This window comes from Xyrauchen texanus, chromosome 47, assembly GCF_025860055.1.
Source record: "Xyrauchen texanus isolate HMW12.3.18 chromosome 47, RBS_HiC_50CHRs, whole genome shotgun sequence".
Lineage (NCBI taxonomy): Eukaryota > Metazoa > Chordata > Actinopteri > Cypriniformes > Catostomidae > Xyrauchen > Xyrauchen texanus.
The window spans coordinates 2,628,888-2,648,885 of NC_068322.1; the positions used below are offsets into that span (position 1 = coordinate 2,628,888).

Consider the following 19,998-nt stretch of genomic DNA (forward strand, 5'->3'; position numbering starts at 1 on the left):
CTTCGGCGTGAAAACACTCCACTTAACAGCTAAAATGAATGTATGAGTTAGTTAAAAACAGACTTAAAATGAAAATGTAGGGGACCTCCCCTTCTCTCCCCCATCTGAAGATACAGTTTTTGTTTCTCCACACTGCCTGTTAATGTCCAATTGTGGCCTCCAAACGCGCACTATGTTCTAGAGCAATTCTGACGATACGGCAGCGTTTCGGACCGATGATGTTTTCAAAACAAGAATGCATTGGCATGAAGTGCCTCACTGTACACAAGCGACTACATTCGGTACATTTAGGAAAATTGACGATAAAAAAAAAAGGCACTTTGAAACTTAGCGAATAATCGTAAACAGCATGTAAATCTATAATATCTTATAAGTCATTTAGTCAACTCAAAGGGATATTAGTACTTTTTTTTTTTTTTTTTCAACTCAAAATCATCACGTCTGGTCAGCATGACTGTCAGTGGTTTTTTGAGCTTCAAACATTTTATCACCATCCACTTGCACTTTAAAGGGCACCTATTATGCCCCTTTTCACAAGATGAAATTGTGGCAGGGCGGAGGGCGGGCCCCTAATCAGGCTAATCTGCCCTCAAGAGGGATAAAGGCTGACCGAAGACGGCAGTGCGACAGAGAGAGATATTTACGGCATCCATTAATGGAAAGGATGAGGCGAGAACCGGCTTGACAATATACATAATAGTTTAATATAAAACTGAACCAAAACGACAAACACACAAACAGGTGTCGGACAGCTGCCCATAACTCTCTATGTCTGTCACACTGCAGTCTCCAGTCGGCCTTTATCCCTCTCTGAGGCTTGATTAGCCTGATTAGGAGCCGGGTGTGCAGAATCACGACCGGGCCCCGCCCTCCACCCTGCCATAGTATTTTAAATCTTTGGTGTCCCAAGAATGTGTCTGAAGTTTCAGCTAAAAATACCATACAGATAATTTATTATCCCATGTTGAAAATGGCAATTTTTGGGTGGGAATATAAACAAGCTGTTTTTGTGTGTGTGTGTCTCTTTAAATGCAAATGAGCTGGTGCTCCCCACCCTATCCAGAATAGGGCGGAGTTTTGACATCTGTCATATGACTGACAGTGAAAATAGAGTGTTCAGCCCGATATGTTTGAACCGGAGTCAGACACTGATGAGGGAGAGACTCCGTCACAAGTAACTTTGAGAACGAACCAGGAAGTTCAGATAAATTATTTTTTTTGCTGTAGAGTTTTTTCAGCAGTTTTGCAACGATGGATGAGCAACACACGCACACAAATACTGTTACAACATTCGCTATGCTCTATAACGAATTAACACACAAACAAACATGTCCGCCGGCAGTGTCCGTCAACAGTCGTGGGCGGGGCCTGTACAAAGTGATGTCACTTTGTACAGAATCTGCGAACAGCTTGTTTTTTTCCAAATGTGTTCTTGTGAAGAAAGAGAGTCACACACACCTGGGATATCATGAGGGTGGGTAAATAATGAGATAATTTAAATTTTTGGGTGAACAATCCCTTTAACTTTCTAAAACTGTCTTCTTGTGCATGAGTAATAAGTGCATGTTATTATAATAAATAAAAAGTTTTTCATATTTCGTCGAAATATGGCTAAAACGTAATCCCATCTCTTAAGACTTCACTGCTCAAGTAAAACGTTTTACGCCGAAGAATTAATCTAACGAAAACTCCAGCTCTATATTCCCTCTGATAGGCCCTATTTATTGCATGGCCATTACTGTGGACTCGATTTTTGTTCGTTTTTATAAACTGTGTGTGTCTAAATTATTGACTGTGGTAATCTGCCCTCAGCTTGTACTGAACCAAGAACATTGTGACACAGATATTCAATAATCTAAGCTGTCTAAAGACATATTGGTGGAAATACATCTGTCTTTGTTTAAAAGTATAAAAGAACGAAATGAAGCAGGCCATCTCTCCACATGAGCTCAGGATTCACGGCCTATGTAGCCCACACAATTTTAAATATACTGATGCAGGACCGTGGCCGTTGAGGAGGGAAATAAACTACATGATGAGATTCAGAACAACAAACACATGAGCAGAGGTCAGGGGACCATTGCATCGCTCGGGTTTATAATGAGATGCTAATAGGGGAAGATAGTGATGTAGTGAGACGGTAAAGAAGGAATTTGTTAGAGATGCACAGGGTAGAGAGAAGAGAAGAGCTTGGAATACTGTAGTCATATGGACTGCTTTTTTGGGGGTTTTCCACTGTTGATAGTACCTGGTACTTTTAGTACCACCTCGGTCGAGGTTCCAAGCGAGCCGAGCTGATACTAAATGTGACGTCAAAATCCTGCAGATCACTGATTGGTCAGAGAGAATCGTCACTACCGGCGTCACTGGATTTGCGACACGGGACATCAACACGCTAGTTTTAAAGTTAGCAACAGCGATAGCAGTATCTTTTTTTCGCACGACTTTCGATTGTAAAAAGAAATGTCTGTGCGCAAAACCACGCCACGGTCAATAAACGAGGTGCAGGCGTTCCTCTCGTTAGCGACGAATGAAACAACGCAAAAAAGTCTTTCAGGAAGTGTCTCAGCTGTTGGCCGCACACGGCTACCACCGGACCTACCAACAGTGTACGGAAAAGTAAAGTGACTACAGAACCATCAAGGAAAAGTGGAAGTGGTTTGACCAAATGGACGCTATCTAGACCGGCGAGCAATGGGAGGGAGAGTGTTATTGGAGTCCACGGTGGAGGATGGTACGATAAATGCAAGCGTAGCGTAGTTCTAGCGGGAAGACTAGCAGCTAGGTAACTCCTAGCCAATCACATGTAAGCCATTGCTTTATAAGTCTGCTCACAATCTATCACATTGCTGCTTCAGTGTGCTAACACGGCAACCTCCTCCACCCCACCACCACCTGTTGAGTCCCGTCCTGCACCGGGGTAGGCACCTCGCCCCTGCCTCCTCTCTCTAGCAGGATATGACGGTTCCGAGTACAACTTCTTCAAACCGCCAGACGGGGCTTACGCCAAAGAGAGACATTACAGTTCTGTTTTATATTCAAATAAATGTCATCTTAAATTTCACTCAAGTCTGCGAATCTTCCTGATAGAACTCAATACTCCTCTTGAAAGCTTCACTTTATTTAGTTGAGCAGCTACTGGAAAGCTTCTAAACAATCAGCCCAATTTAACTGTTACACTTGTGTGAAATCACCATGCAACAACTGCTTTATGCAGCACAATGAGCTAGCAGCTAACAGCTAGCGGTCGTGTTATTGTTTGTTTAGTGTCGTGTTTAAGATGATGTCACTGCAGTAGAGGTGGCGCAACTATGACGGTCAGCCTATAATCCCACCCACGTTGAGGTGGCACTAAACTGCAGTGGAAAAGCAAGCTCAGATACGTAAAGCGAGTCGAGCCGTAACATGCAATGGAAAATTGCCAATAGTACTCCATTGATAATGCCTTTTTTCAACTGTTTACAACTGTATACTTTGCAAATATAATAAAATATATTTTTCACATTGAGCTAAAATGTTTTTATTTAAATGTAAAATATTCCTTTTTCTATAGCATTTTTTAGTACATTTTAAATATTATTTTTATCACACATAAAGTGGTCAATGTTGTTACTTTGTCTGCAGCCAATAACCTTGAGACTTCATGTGAAAAACTGGGGCGACTGACCATCACTAAATCAACACTTCTTGGAGCTACAACAACAGACACTCGGCACTGGGAGGTTTATTTTAGCAAGCTGCCAACTTTGAACGCCATTAAAGGTACAAGAGCAAATAAAACCTTTAGTAAGTGTTGACGGCACTACCCTGGCAGAACTGAACTATGGGCTGCTCAAATCTAAAACTTTACCCACTGAACAGACATGCTCTAAAAAACACCTGGTTACCCATGAGAGGTCCCAGTATAAATCAATGATTGGCCTTAAATGGTATGCACTTATATAGCACTTTTTTTAACCTTAGATGTTACCAAAGTGCTTCACACACACACACACACACACACACACACACACACACACACACACACACACACACACACACACACACACACACACATACACCAATGGCAGCAGAGCTGCCATGCAAGGTGCTAGCCTGCCATTGGGAGCAACTTGGGTTTCAGTGTCTTGAGCTGGTAAAACTGCGTCATCACACCAGCATTTGTATTATGATATTTGAGGAAGCCTTTCACGATCAAATGGTCATTTAACAGCATCTTTTTACTGAACAGGCATCATGAAATACAGACAGATTCGGCATTTTTCAGCCGCTGAGACAACTACTTGTGGGAGCTGAAATTGTGAAATGCGAGTTCAGTTCAGTGTGAGGTCTGGAGACACAGGGGGAAAATGCCAGTGCGTTCCATCTGCTCTGTGTGAGTGTGTCATGTGTGTGACAGAGAAACACGCTGAGAAAGAGAAGGCAAAACAGGCTAGAAACGAGAGAAGAACAAGAATATTGGCACTGCTTTCATCTTGTTCAAGTTCTAGGTCAGATCTGGCTTGATCAACTATATTCAAAGAAAACAACCAGGCATAATTAAAAAATGTGCCTCGTGCCAAATCTACACACTTCTCAGAATTAAGGTAAAGATAGCCTTATGCTACGTTCACACCGGACGCGAATAGCGCGTCAAATTCGCGCCTACCGCGTCTAGTTATACGCTTGACCACTTTGAATCCATTCGTGCGTCAAGAGCGAAATTGACGCACGTAAAAAACAAAAGTTTGAAGCGAAATTTACGCGCGTGACGCGCGTCGGAGGCGAAATCCGATGACGGCCATCTTTTTACAAGATGGCTGATGTTGATCGAGCATTCGTGGAGAGAGTCACCGCTCTGTATTTGCTCTTGGAGCAGAACAGAGGCGTATGGGTCGTCGTCGCCGTACTTGGGTCCACCAGCGAGGGGCGCGGGACATGCTGGAGAGGAGCCACTGCCAGGTCTGGGTCGGGTTGCGGCCAACAACTCCTCCAGAGAGGCACTCCGGGTGAGGGATGTCTTCATGGCACACTTCTCGGCGGAGGGAGCAGTACCATGGCAGCCGACGGAGTAGCGTTTGAAGTCCTCCTCATGACTTCCCCACAACGGCTCTTTTAAGAGCCACCCACAAACCTATAAAGAGCTAAACTATCTAAAAATAGTCCATTATTATTATATTTTGTATTTTTTTTTCCCAGGTTGTCAGCCCCAGTTCCAGGATGTCAGGTCCACAACATGCACATTTATTAAATTGAGACTTTTTAAAAATGTCAGGTTTTCCATGGTAGTATATCAGGTTAAATTATTTATTTATTTTTGTTTTGATGATAAATGGAGCCAGCCTCCAAAAGTAATTAACCTGTCCTGTGTTTTTTTCCTTATTCAACACTGTCCAGACACTAATGTTGGTTGTCTTTACATTACAATAATAATGAAAGTTTACGTCACTTTACCTCCTGAGTGACAGCAGGCAGCTAGGCTCCTGATTGGTTAACGCGGCGAATTGACGCCAAAGTTCAGATTTTTCAACTTGGGCGGCAGACGCGAATTCGCGTCAAACGGCGTGAATGCACAAAATGCACCATTCGCGCAGAACGCCAGACGCTCAATTTGCGCGAACTTGACGCTGCGAATGAGGCGTATTCGCGTCTATCGCGCCGCGCTCTACGCCTCATTCGCGCCGCAGGAATTTTTTACGCGCGTAACGCGTCTTTGCATTGACTTAACATTGAAATCACTCGCGCCTGACGCGCTATTCGCGTCCGGTGTGAACGCAGCATTAAACTACAGTCAAGCAACACTTTAAAAATGGAGTAAATTAAGGCGTTTTCAGACCAAACGTGACGACAATAGGTTGCACTAATCGCCAAGTCATTTTACCTCGGAACGGTAAGTGGCTCAGCGCACCTTTGAGCTGGTCTGCCCTCCACCCATCACGGGCCATGAGAAGAAGCATGTGGAGGCTTCACGCCATCCACCGCGGCATCCACGTTCAAGTCACCACGCGCCCCACCGAGGAGGTTACCCCATCTGACTCTACCCTCCCTAGCAACCGGGTCAAACTGGTTGCTTGGCTCACTCAGCACGCCCTGGGATTCAAACTCGCGACTCCAGGGGTGTTAGTCAATGTCTTTTACTACTGAGCTACCAAGGCCCACCAGGTCAGAGAGATTTTTTAAAGAGGGATGCAAAGAAGTGATGCAGCAATATCATTTACATGTTATGAGAACCCAGGAGAAAAAACTTTGTTTTTAAGATATTTGATGCAAATGAAACTCATGTCCTCACTGCTTCAATGTTTAATGTCAGTGGTCAAAACAGCTTTGTGCTTTAGCGCCACCTATGATTCAGAGCTAAAATTGTATTGGTCCGTGCGTTTCTTCGCTGGGACAAGAAAAAAAAAACTTTGACACACCGTAAAAAAAAATAAAGCTTCGCTTTGTCGGTACGCGATTTGGCGCAAACGTTCGTTCCAGGTTTGAAGTATCAATTGTTACATTTAAAACAGTTAATCGCGGCGAGAAATCGCATCGAAGATTCGCGTTTGATGTGAAAAGGCCTTTATATTAAGTTACAAAGTAACTAGCTAAACTGAAGCTATTTACAAGAACAATGTGCACGTTTTCATGAAGAGCTTATTCAAGAAAACTGACAAAGAGATTTATAACAAATGCATTGGTCAATGCTTTTGACATCAAAACGTAAACACACACACACACACACACACACACACACACACACACACACACACACACACACAAAACGCTTATGCACACTGGATTAGAAAAGAACGCCAGTAAAGGAGTTTACATGCAGAGGGATAATGAGGTAATGGGCAAATCACTGATAATACGTCACAGTAGTTTTTGTTAACATTAGTTAACTACATTATTTAACTAAGGCTGGGAAATTTAACATGTTCATTTCTGTGCTTAATAGTTGACTGTTATCATGTAAAACAAAAACAATTATGCCATCTAGTACAGTATCTTTTTTTTTTTTATATCCGTGAAACCAAACTAATGTTTTCCCCACTTTGTGGATAAAATTGGCATATAAAATGTTCAGGAGGTGCATACTCTTATGACATACTGTTTATGGCAGTTTAAGGCATTCACGTGACTACAGATTGTATTAAGAATTTGCATGCAAACATGCACAATGCACACTATATATATATATATATATTTTTCTGGCACAAAATATTTTACCTGAATTTCCAAGCCCTGTTCCAGTAAACGTTTGGCTTGATTTTCCACCTCCAACCGCGCTCGACTGATGTACAGCAAATCATTCTCTATCACATCAATACCTGACAGATCCACACCTTGAGACAGGTAATCTAAAAGAGATGGACAATAATGCATAATAAATTACTATTTAAGCAAAAGTTCAAAGAGTTAAATTCTCATTATTTAAGCATCCTCATTTGGTTTCATAACCAAATGCATTTTTTTTCCCCAACTGGATAATTTTTGAAAAATGTACATGCTAGAGCAGTTTTTCCCCAAAAGATTTCTGCCACCGAAAACTTTTTACGACTAAATAAATTCATCAAAATGTTTCCTTTTCAATAACTTGTCCATGTTTTCTGTCTAGAGTTTTTACTTGTAATGTTTAAAGTTCGGCTACACAAAAATGTAAAAAAAATTTGACTCTCATAGTCCGTCATTTTGACGGACAGGGTCGTAAAAATTCCATCATAATCTATTATTACCCGTCAAATTTGAATGATAATAAGACATTTTATAACTTTTATTTTCATTCACATTTTCATTTTTAATCATGGACTTACAGGACAAGTATACAGCAGATTATGCATTTATTTATTTATGCAGAGAACAGATGAACAACAGAGACACAAAGCAGATGCAAGTGACAGCGGATGCCACTAAAACACAACATGTGAACAACGCAATATTAACAAAACGAATAAAAAATGAACTGAACAGAACTCAATCGACAACTCAAACCTTCCTCCTGGTCCGCATCGACTTACTCATCTGTGTGCATACAATTATGGCCCTTTACACGTATAAATATCACTCACTTCATAGACTTCAATGTATTCTGCAGTGCTGACGCGAGTCATGTGATGACCATTTACACGTATAAATATCATTCACTTCATAGACTTCAATGTATTCTGCAGTGCTGATGTGAGTCATGTGATGACCATTTACACGTATAAATATCACTCACTTCATAGACTTCAATGTATTCTGCAGTGCTGACGCGAGTCATGTTATGACCATTTACGCGTATAAATATCACTCACTTCATAGACTTCAATGTATTCTGCAGTGCTGATGTGAGTCATATGATGACCCTTTACATGTATAAATATCACTCACTTCATAGACTTCAATGTATTCTGCAGTGCTGATGTGAGTCATATGATGACCATTTACATGTATAAATATCACTCACTTCATAGAATTCAATGTATTCTGCAGTGCTGACGCGAGTCATGTTATGACCATTTACACGTATAAATATCACTCACTTCATAGACCTCAATGTATTCTGCAGTGCTGACGCGAGTCATGTTATGACCATTTACACGTATAAATATCACTCACTTCATAGACTTCAATGTATTCTGCAGTGCTGATGTGAGTCATATGATGACCCTTTACATGTATAAATATCACTCACTTCATAGACTTCAATGTATTCTGCAGTGCTGACGCGAGTCATGTTATGACCATTTACACGTATAAATATCACTCACTTCATAGACTTCAATGTATTCTGCAGTGCTGATGTGAGTCATATGATGACCCTTTACACGTATAAATATCACTCACTTCATAGAATTCAATGTATTCTGCAGCTGACCGAGTCATGTTATGACCATTTACACGTATAAATATCACTCACTTCATAGACTTCAATGTATTCTGCAGCTGACGCGAGTCATGTGATGACCATTTACACGTATAAATATCACTCACTTCATAGACTTCAATGTATTCTGCAGCTGACGCGAGTCATGTGATGACCATTTACACGTATAAATATCACTCACTTCATAGACTTCAATGTGTTCTGCAGGCTGACGCGAGTCATGTGATGACCCTTTACACGTATAAATATCACTCGCTTCATAGACTTCAATGTATTCTGCAGCTGACGAGTCATGTGATGACCATTTACGCGTATAAATATCACTCGCTTCATAGACTTCAATGTATTCTGCAGCTGACACGAGTCATGTGATGACCATTTACACGTATAAATATCACTCGCTTCATAGACTTCAATGTATTCTGCAGTGCTGACGCGAGTCATGTGATGACCATTTACGCGTATAAATATCACTCGCTTCATAGACTTCAATGTATTCTGCAGCGCTGACACGAGTCATGTGATGACCATTTACACGTATAAATATCACTCGCTTCATAGACTTCAATGTATTCTGCAGCGCTGACGCGAGTCATGTGATGACCATTTACGCGTATAAATATCACTCACTTCATAGACTTCAATGTATTCTGCAGCGCTGACGCGAGTCATGTGATGACCATTTACACGTATAAATATCACTCACTTCATAGACTTCAGTGTATTCTCCAGCACTGACACGATTCATGTGATGACCATTTACACGTATAAATATCACTCACTTCATAGACTTCAGTGTATTCTCCAGCACTGACACGAGTCATGTGATGACCATTTACACGTATAAATATCACTCACTTCATAGACTTCAATGTATTCTGCAGCGCTGACGCGAGTCATGTGATGACCATTTACACGTATAAATATCACTCACTTCATAGACTTCAATGTATTCTCCAGCACTGACGCGAGTCATGTGATGACCATTTACACGTATAAATATCACTCACTTCATAGACTTCAATGTATTCTGCAGCACTGACACGAGTCATGTGATGACCATTTACACGTATAAATATCACTCACTTCATAGACTTCAATGTATTCTGCAGCGCTGACACGAGTCATGTGATGACCCTTTACACGTATAAATATCACTCACTTCATAGACTTCAATGTATTCTGCAGTGCTGAGGTTAGGTTATTGTTCTCTAGCAACACAGTTACGCAGTCTTTACTTTCAAGAAGTCCATGATAGACAGAAAAAGTCTCTAAACACAGGGTGCCATGTTGAACAGCCGTTCGAACAGACAGCACATGAGTCAGAGATGCTTAGAGGTACAGATATTGTGGCTCTAGGCAGAACAATGTCACGACATAGATCTACTCATTAACAACTTCTGAGGGCAGGCACGCACACACACACACACACACACACACACACACACACACACACACACACACACACACACACACACACGACTCCATGACTCAATTCGCCGGCCTCTAGCAAAGACATCACAAGAACTCAACGCTGTCTCGTTAGGAGGGGTCAGATATCTTGCTGAGGAAATTTACTCCATTCTTTATCACCCAGATGCTCAGACACGACCTTGAGTTTATGGCCCAAAAACTGGAGAGAGCGAGAGCTGCATGCAAACAGGTGGCCTCTACACTGGAAGGTTGGATCCTGTTCGTACATGTAGGCCCAAAGCCAGAATAAAATCCATGATGCCTGCCACAAGTCTCTGAGTCACAGAGCAATTTCATTTCACCTCATTTTCACCTTTGCCGTGCCAGAGCACAAAAAACATTCAATTATTTTAGTAGAAGACCAAAACACTGAAGGGGAACACTCAATAGTGCAACAGTCGCCCCCGTTTTTGCAGCTTTCATGGTTCTAAAAGTGATTTTCCCTTTCATTTCTTCTATAGGGATTTCATAAAAGAAAATTGGTCTTATCCATGAACTAAACCAACCAGCTCCAAGCTGAAATCGCAACATTACGAACTTTTAGGCCAGTCGCGATTATTAAATAATCATCTTATCGTGGTTATTTGAGATAACATTTTAATGCCCAGATAAGGAAATATTAAGTGAGTATATAAATGCCATCAATGGTGTGTCAATGCAGATGTCATCCAGAGCAGCTCCTATCAACCTTTTCTTCACTGTATAAACTGTGTGTTGCTCACACAGCTGAAATTTCACTTACTGCCCTCTGGAGTAAACAGGTGGTACTGCAAGCTTGCGTTGCAAAGCATTGATGCGTTAATTTGTTTTACGCGTTATTTTTTGTAAAATGAATCGCACATTATTAACACGTTAAATCGACAGCCCTAATATATATATATATATATATTTTTTTTTTTTAATAAGTTAAATATGTAAAAATTACTTCTTAAGCACACATGCACCTTATGTGACAATATGTGTCCACCTAAATGACAATATTTTTATTTGGAATTTGGGAAAAATGTTGTCAGAACTTTATAGAATTAAACAAAAATTTGTATTTTACTCAAACACATAATTGTAAATATTAAATCCTGAGAAACTGATCATTTTGCAGTGGTCTCTTAATTTTTTTCCATACAGTATATGTATATAAAACATACTGTATTTATTCCCAATAATATAACTGGTAACCAATCATAACTGGACAAAACAAATGAATTAAACATGCAATGTAATGAGGACATGTTTCAAGGGCCACATTAAGATTAACAGAAGCCTCGGGGGGCTTTAATTCACGAGACAAAATTGTTTAAAACATTTGTTACATACAGTACTGAAAGCAGTATACATTATCAAGTAAGCAGTATGCTAGTATTCATTTTCAACATAGCCATAGCTTCTTAAAATCAAATCATGTTGGGGCCATAGAGGTCAGAGGGTATGCCAGGGGGAGAGACGTAGGTGCTCGTTCAATCACTATTCTTGCCGCCGCAGTTTTGGCGTAGCAGAATAAGCCACTCATAAGATGCCGTTTGCAATCTTGACCAGTCCTTCTTTTCTGTAAAGGCACTGGAGGACCATTCGCTTAGCATCAATCACAGTTATTACCAGCATTTATCTAGAATGAGCACAACAGCCACTTCACAGAGAGAAGGTACGGTGAGCAATCTGGTGTAAAACGATTTTAACTCAGACCTTGGAAATGCCATTTTTTCCCATTACTGTGGGGAAAAAAAGGAGAGAGTGATAAGAAACATTAGTAAATTCAATATGGGGTCTGTCTGAGGAGCTGATTCAAGCAATGCAAGGTACTCAATTTATTTGAGATTAAAAGGAAACCAAAAAAAAAGGCAATTGCTGTTGGTGAAGATAGAATCGACACTAAAATTACAAGTAAGAGCATGAAAATGTATAATGAAAGCAACAAGTCTATAAAAAGAAACGGTGCTTTAGGTTTGTCTTTTTAGTACAAAGAAAAAGACAACGAAACACATTTGCAGGGCAAATTTGGATGTTATCACAAGGAGAGCATCAATCGCTGACTGTTGGTTTCCATTATGAAGAAATCTGTAGCACTGTAGCATGTTTTGTATTCATACAGTGGTAGGTGCACACAGATCTTACAGTTTTTCTAGCAAGTACGGAGCACAGTCAACGATCATGAGAACTGCCAACAGATATTTCTGCAATCATGCTAAAATCATGTGTCTTGGGACGGGAGAGCACCACAGTATGTTAGTCCGATTCAAAGCAAGCTCGGATCATATCTCAGACAAAAGGCTTCTTATTCTCCCACCAGACCAAATGTCTCTTTTCATCTGCACGCTTCAGTGCTACGATACGTAATGCTGAGGAGAAACAAACAATTCAGCTGGCCAGAAGTGACAATGTTGCTTTAACGGCAAGGGCCTGGGTAGCTCAGCGAGTATTGACGCTGACTACCACCCCTGGAGTCGCGAGTTCGAATCCAGGGTGTGCTGAGTGACTCCAGCCAGGTCTCCTAAGCAACCAAATTGGCGCGGTTGCTAGGGAGGGTAGAGTCACATGGGGTAACCTCCTCATGGTCATGATTAGTGGTTCTTGCTGTCAATGGGGCACTTGGTACGTTGTGCGTGGATAGTGGAGAGTAGCATGGGCCTCCACGTGCTGGGAGTCTCCACTTTCACCAGATAAGATTCATGGATTGACGGTCTCAGAAGCGGACGCAGCTGAGACTTGTCCTCCACCACCCGGATTGAGGGGAGTAAACGCGCCACCATGAGGACCTACTAAGTAGTGGGAATGGGGCATTCCAAAATTGGGCTAAAAACAAAACAAAAAAAAAAAAAACACATTGCTCTTATGGCTTCTTGTATGAATACTTGCACACATCTCTTGTGAAGAGCCGGATTGAGGAATTTACCATGCTCTGTAAATAGCGACCATCTCTGTTGCAATGTAACTAAATGCTTTTCATGTCTTTCGGTTCCTTTAATGGTCATTGATGAGGGCGGAGCACTTAGCCCATGGGATTGGAAGTGCATGCACAAATTGCGTTCACAACTCATTTGTGGTTGCCTAATCTGCGTAATTCCTGTAGTGAATCGGGCACTAAACCAGCACAGACAGTGCATGCAAATAACCAATTCCCATCCTTATGCATGTTAGCCAAGGAATAGAAAAGGGGGATGAAAGAGTGAAAAAAGCCTGAATATTCTGAGAGAAAAAGTTAAACTACGATGAGGTTAAAACATTTTGCAGCTTACTTTATTAGGCTGCATATCTTTAAAAAATTTCAATTTTTATTGTGTTCATATTTTGGGTAGTCTATTACCATGGTACTATATTACCACGCCATTTAATATCACATTATTTCAAACTGTGAGAGCACATTTATAGAGTTAATCTATTATTAACCGGGCAGATCGTATAGTGTGGCGAAGATGTCTGGAAAAAAGAGACTAATTGCAGAAGCACTTGGGAAATTTCCGAAAGTAGAACAAGTATGAAGACAAGGGCTTTCAGCAGGACATATGCAGCTTCTTATATCTATGTTTTAATAACGTTTCCTGTATCTCAATGTGTAATGTTTACAGCAAGAAACATTTGTAGTCCTACATATCTTGAGGGTCGTTCAGATCCGAATGCATAAAAGTTAGATGCAGCGAAACACATGACAGAAGACAGATGTCTCGAAGCGCTTTTAAATGTTGACGCTTTTTTACCTGACATGGCATCTCAAAAACCTGCCGCTGCTGCGCAAGAAGCTGGGGAAAAAGCTGGGTGCAGCACGACGCTCAAAGACGTCCATCTAGCGTATGTTTACATAGAAAAGCAATGGACACAAAAACACGTTCGGTGTCAACAGCCTTCCTTTAAACTTTACCTAAAACAGAAAACCAATGATGAACATTATTTCACCAATCAGCATCAGATGAAAGTGATTCCGTCCTTGAATCCGACCAGATTGTAGGCTGAAGGGAAGCGACAGACCGATCCGAAGGTCACCCTTCTTAAAAGGGATGGCGTTTTCCCATGCCCCCCCTTCTAACACAACACGTAACATTACAGCACTCTAGACACCGGCAGGAAGTGGTTGAACTCGGAATTCTTTATTGGGACTGGACAGAATCCCAGCGGGACAGCTAACGCGAAGCTGGACCAACAAGCGTTAGCAAATGTTCACCTGCTAATCTGCTGCCATAAAACTTCAATGTGGGGGATTCAATCTCACATTAACAGTGTAACGACGCATCACATGGGGACGTGTTAGCTCTGTAGAGGCTGAAGGGACGGGACACTGTTTAGACAAATTAAGCCTCTGGAATCTGTTTAATATGGGCTGGACTCATTTCCCACAAAGAGACTTCAACCACATTAGAAGCTGATCGTAAAAAGCACAGACTATCAAGGCTAAGTATTGTGCATAATTACTGATAAAGAGCATTGAAAGATGATATAAAAATAACGCAGCCAAACAACTCACAATTTCAGACACTATTTAAGTGCTTGAAAATCTGTTCAGTCCTGTAAAAACACCCTTGCCGCTTTTAGGGCTGTATTGATTACAAAATTTACAAATTGTCACTTCTTAAGATGCAGGTGTCATTTATTCATATTTAAAGGAATATTCCTGGTTCAAAACAAGTTAAGCTCAGTCGGCAGCATTTGTGGCATAATGTTGATTAACATAAATAATTTATTTCTACTCATTCCTCCTTTTCTTTAAATAAAAGCAAAACTCAAGATTTGTGACATGGGACATCAACCCCCTGGTTTCAAAGTTAGCAACAGCGATAGCACTATCATTTGTTCACGCGACTTTCAAATTGTAAAAAGAAATGGCTGTGCGCAAAACCACGCCGCGGTCAATAAACGAGGTGCAGACGTTCCTCTCATTAGCGACGAACGAATCGCCGCAAAACGAAAAAGTCTCTCAGGAAGTGTCTCGGCTATTGGCCACACACGGCTACCACCGGACCTACCAACAGTGTAGGGGAACAGTCAAAAATAAAAACGTAAAAGTGACTACAGAACCATCAAGGCAAAGTGGAAGTGGTTCTAACAAATGGACACTATCTAGACCGACGAGCAATGGGAGGGAGAGTGCCCTGGACTCAGCCACGATGGAGGATGGTACGTTTTGTTACGTTAACTCTATACTCTGCTTGAAAGCTTCACTTTATTTAGTTGAGCTGCTACTGGAAAGCTTCTAAATCAACCAGCCCAATTTAACTGTTACACTTGTGTAAAATCACCATGCAACAACTGCTTTAAGCAGCACAATGAGCTAGTAGCTAACAGCTAGCGGTCATGTTATTGTTTTGGTCAGTTTGTGTCGTGTTTAAGATGATGTCACGGCAGTAGAGGCGGCGCAACTATGACAATCAGCCTATAATCCCACCCAGGTTGAGGGACACTAAACTGCAGTGGAAAAGCAAGCTCAGAAATGTAAAGCGAGCAGAGTCGAACCGTAACGTGCAGCGGAAAAGAGCCATAACAGTGGAATAATCTAATAAAAGTGATATATAATTTGCTTTAAGGCTTTAAATATTGCACAGGAGAAGAATTACTTTCAGAAATGTAGAAAATATTTCCAAACACTTAAAATGTGTCTAGTTTTACACTTGTTTTTGGAACCCAGCCAATCTGATGATCAGTACGGGATAATGTACAGTCAGCCAGTTGTTATCGCACAATAAACCCAGACAGGAGTTTATTCTGCGATAACAATCGGCTAACTGTACATTATCCCGCTTATTACAAGACTACTAACCAAATAAATAAAAACATGGGACATAAAATATTGATTTGTGTTGAGATGATGGAATTTGAGAAGAAAGAAATCGTTGAAGAGCTGAAATCAACCTTCGGTTTGCGTTGGAGTTCGGCTAGTGTTTACTTTGTAAAAATGACCGTCTGACTCGGACTATACAATATTCAGCCTATTACAAGACAACTTGCCAAATATATAAATAAATACACATGACACATTTGAGTTGAGTTTAAACGTTTTATTAGCTTACTTGTAGAAATCACTCAATGAGGCGAGAAACAGGAGAGACGGCTCGCAGAACCCGGATGAGCGGTTTAATGACTTAGTTACAGTGCAATATCTGACTGCTGGATGGTGCCATTGACCAATCAGACTAGAGTATTCCAGAGAGCCATATGATAGATGATATGAGATATAGTACTGTGAAAAACTTTGCATAGTGGAAATAATACCATAAATAGTTTTCAATTATCAATAAACATCCAGTAACATCCAATACAAAGTCCAGTAAACATAAAAAGCTAAATCAATGTTTGTTGTGACAACCTCCGCCTTCAAAACAGCACCAATTCTCCTAGGTACACTTGGTACACTTTGCTTCAAAGCTTCATGGAGAATTCGCCACAGTCTATTTCGGCTGTCTCAATTGCTTCTGTCTCTATGTAATCCCAGACTGACACAATGATGTTGAGATCCGGGCTCTGTGGGGGTCATGATATCTGTTGTAGGACTCTTCTATTCTATTTGCAAAAGGAATATTTGGAAGTCTAAAAGTGATATTTTCTATTGACGCACTAAAGCTGAAGATATAAATAACCATCTTAAGATAAAAGCTTTTGTGAAACCTCTTATGTGCCTAAAACTTTTGCACAGTACTGTATGTGATATGATTATGCAATATTCAGTGAGATGGTCCGAGTTTATTTGGAGTACTCGCATAATTTTATAACAAAAACAAGCTGTTCCAAAGTCACTGCAGCCATGTCTCCAAATGTCGTCCATATGAAGTGTGACGATAAACTGGTCTAGTCCCATGTATACCCCGCTCTTCTAGTCCTAAACAGATGTGCAGATAACGCTGGGGCGAGAAGGAACAGCTGTAGGTCTTTTGGGATCGTGGACTGCCAGAGGCGACTACGACCACGGGCTCATCTTGGTCTGTCTCATGTCCCTGAGGGACACCGGAAACGTGACCAAGAACAGCTCCTTCTAGCTTGCATGGTGTCCAGGGTCTCTGCACAAGGGTTATTGAGCCAACAAAACAAAACATTGCAGGCAAAGCAGCGCTTCCTGTTTGGCTTTGGTTTCATAGTTTTGCAGTCTCCAAGCCTCTGGTCAAACATGCTTGATGAAGTTAGCAGCACGTACCAATAAGAGAGGAACAGTATCTCTAAATGTACCAGCAGATATCGGAGAACATGCCTAGGGATAGCAAATCTCTTTGTGATAAAGCTCCCAGGCCTGTCCTACCAGCCACATGGCCAAGATGAGAAGCAACAGAGCTAGAGAGAGGACAAAGAGAGCTGAAAACCAATCCAGAAAAAGAGGCATGACCCACAGCTTATGCAGATCTAACCACCTCAAGCTGGCTCGAAAATCTGATTGAATGAGCCATGCTCAGCACTGTTGTAAAATAGACAATCAACACATCTGTAACCACATATCAAATTCTACGGTAATGCACCAAGTTCCAACAAACCATTAAACCATATACCATCAAAGGAAATGTCCTGATACATAAATATCAACAATCAATCATTCTTATCATTTATTATACAATAAATCTACTATAGATGTTACAAAATGTATCTGTCACAAAAAAAAACAATGACAATCTCAATTAGGATTTTAGGGATTATATAACAGATATTAAACAAATAGGTTGGTGACATTAAATTGAGCAAATACAATCATGCTAAATAAAAACATACTACAGTGATCAAACCAAAAACTGCTGCAAATGCCTAAATATTATGCTTAAAAAAAGACGAAGTGACTTCTTTGCTGTGAATCGTTTATTTGAATTGTTCATTTAAATGAATGAACCGATTCAATCAAATGAATTGGACTTCCAAAAGCTACATGCAAGTGGATTGGTGAATGCGTCTTATATGTTTTGGACTTCCCATGATGAGTCCCATGAGATAGGACAGTTTAGGGGAGCGTGTTTGACCTCTGTTTTGGTTTGCTTGGCTGCTGCATGTGCAGTACAATGGGACAAAAAGCAATGTCCTGTTTTGTCATGTTACACCACTACTCATGAAAATATTTTATTTTGTGAAAATAGTCTAACTATTGTCACACTACTGTATAATGTATTGAAGTTAGCAGCTACCTTTAGTTAGTTACTTCACAAAACATGCTGCTCGGCTCGTCTGGGTGCCTTAGAAAGTGACTGGCTATGCCAAGATCCTCCACTCTTTTTGCCTGCCAGACAATAAAATGGGCAAAAAAAAAAATTCCCATAGACTTGCTTTGACGAAGGTATCCAAGTAACATCTAGGGACTCATATCTATCATATTTATTCATTTCTAGGGAGCCATATCATAGAGCCTTGGCGGTGGGCTCTTTTGCCTCTGGCCAGTAAATAACCTCTAAGTCACCATCCAGAACATTTCTCCTGATGGAAAGCTAATAAGAGGAAGAATACCAGATCCTCAAAGGAAGTAATTGATCCAGCAATTGATCGAGCGTCATGCCAAAGACCCAGCAAGCACGCTCGCTTTTCAGAGGTTGCTCCAGGGAGCACAGGTGCAGATTTTCCACGACCCCTCGTCCCTCACGTCTCCCCCCGCGAGCTGGCACCTAGCGTCTTACCTTCCGCTTCTGAAATCTGTGGTTGCTAAGCACATGGTAATTCACACAGGGATACCGGAGTTCTGCTTCCACTTAATGAGCATCAATCAGGCGGCACCATCAAGCTGGAAGCATACAAACACGCTCAATCTGGCCATTGATACAGTGGGAGGGAGATAACGACATAATGAGAGCGGTCATTACAGACGGATACTAGAGAAGGTGAATGAGACATTGAGTTTGTTTACATGTACGCCAATGCACTGATAACTACCAAAAATCTGCTTATTCAAAAAGTAAAACAATACAAGAAAACTGCTCAGTTGAAAGATGATCAGATGCAACGCTAAATTGGGGTAATAGGCAAATATCAGCATGCCTCAATCATTTTATGCTTTAACCATTTATTACCTTAGTCCGTTAAAGGAAAGCCATTTCAACATGGCCACACACTTTGTCAGCTTATTAAGCATAATCTCTGTAAGGTTGTGCATGCAAATGTGCTTTTTGAATCAAAGGAAACAAAGCTTTGGGGCATGAGGAATTGTCTAAGAAATAAAGAAAACATGCACACACTCTTTCTCCCTCTTTCAAAGCTTCTACCAAGAAGTGTCTTGGGACAGGGTTTGAATAAAAAGTTTAAATATGAATGCACACCTTGAAATATTTACAGCTTTGTAATTTGAAGCATTTTATGTTCAACAAATACGGATAATTGAATTTGGTGAGAAACTAATGTGCTATAATTAGTCCTAGTCTTCCTCTACTGTATCAGTGTGCACAAAAACACCCACACATGTATGTCGGCAATGACTGAACCGAAAACATGCCTCATGCGAGGTTTGTCATGTCTGCATTATGAAGAGTCGAATGGAGCCCTTGCTTTCAAAGTAAACTCGCCCACATCCTTACTGCGGTCTATTACATACAAGGGTTTTCTTTAAGTATTCCTGCTCTTTCCTCTGTCCCTCAATACTTAACGGTGGAGCTATAGAGAATTAAGAGAGAAGAAATAGTGTATATTGTTACAAGGTCCAACATCAGCTCTGCAAAGGGAGTAAAATTCACATCTGGTGGAAGGCGCTTTTGGAGCAATAGGGTATGAAAGGGTTACAACTTTTCCAGGAGACCAATCGGGAACCAGAAGAGTGTTATAAA

At 40.9% G+C, this 19,998-nt stretch overlaps 1 protein-coding gene across 1 annotated transcript in view; it reads right to left on the minus strand.

Annotated features, from left to right (window-relative positions):
* The window catches only part of LOC127639281 (conserved oligomeric Golgi complex subunit 5-like), a 107,426-nt gene that overhangs the window by 61,518 nt on the left and 25,910 nt on the right, over nt 1-19,998 (minus strand). Inside the window, exon 7 of the mRNA XM_052121209.1 lies at nt 7,192-7,322. Coding sequence (XP_051977169.1) covers nt 7,192-7,322 — 131 coding nt within the window. The remainder of the gene's footprint in view (nt 1-7,191; nt 7,323-19,998) is intronic.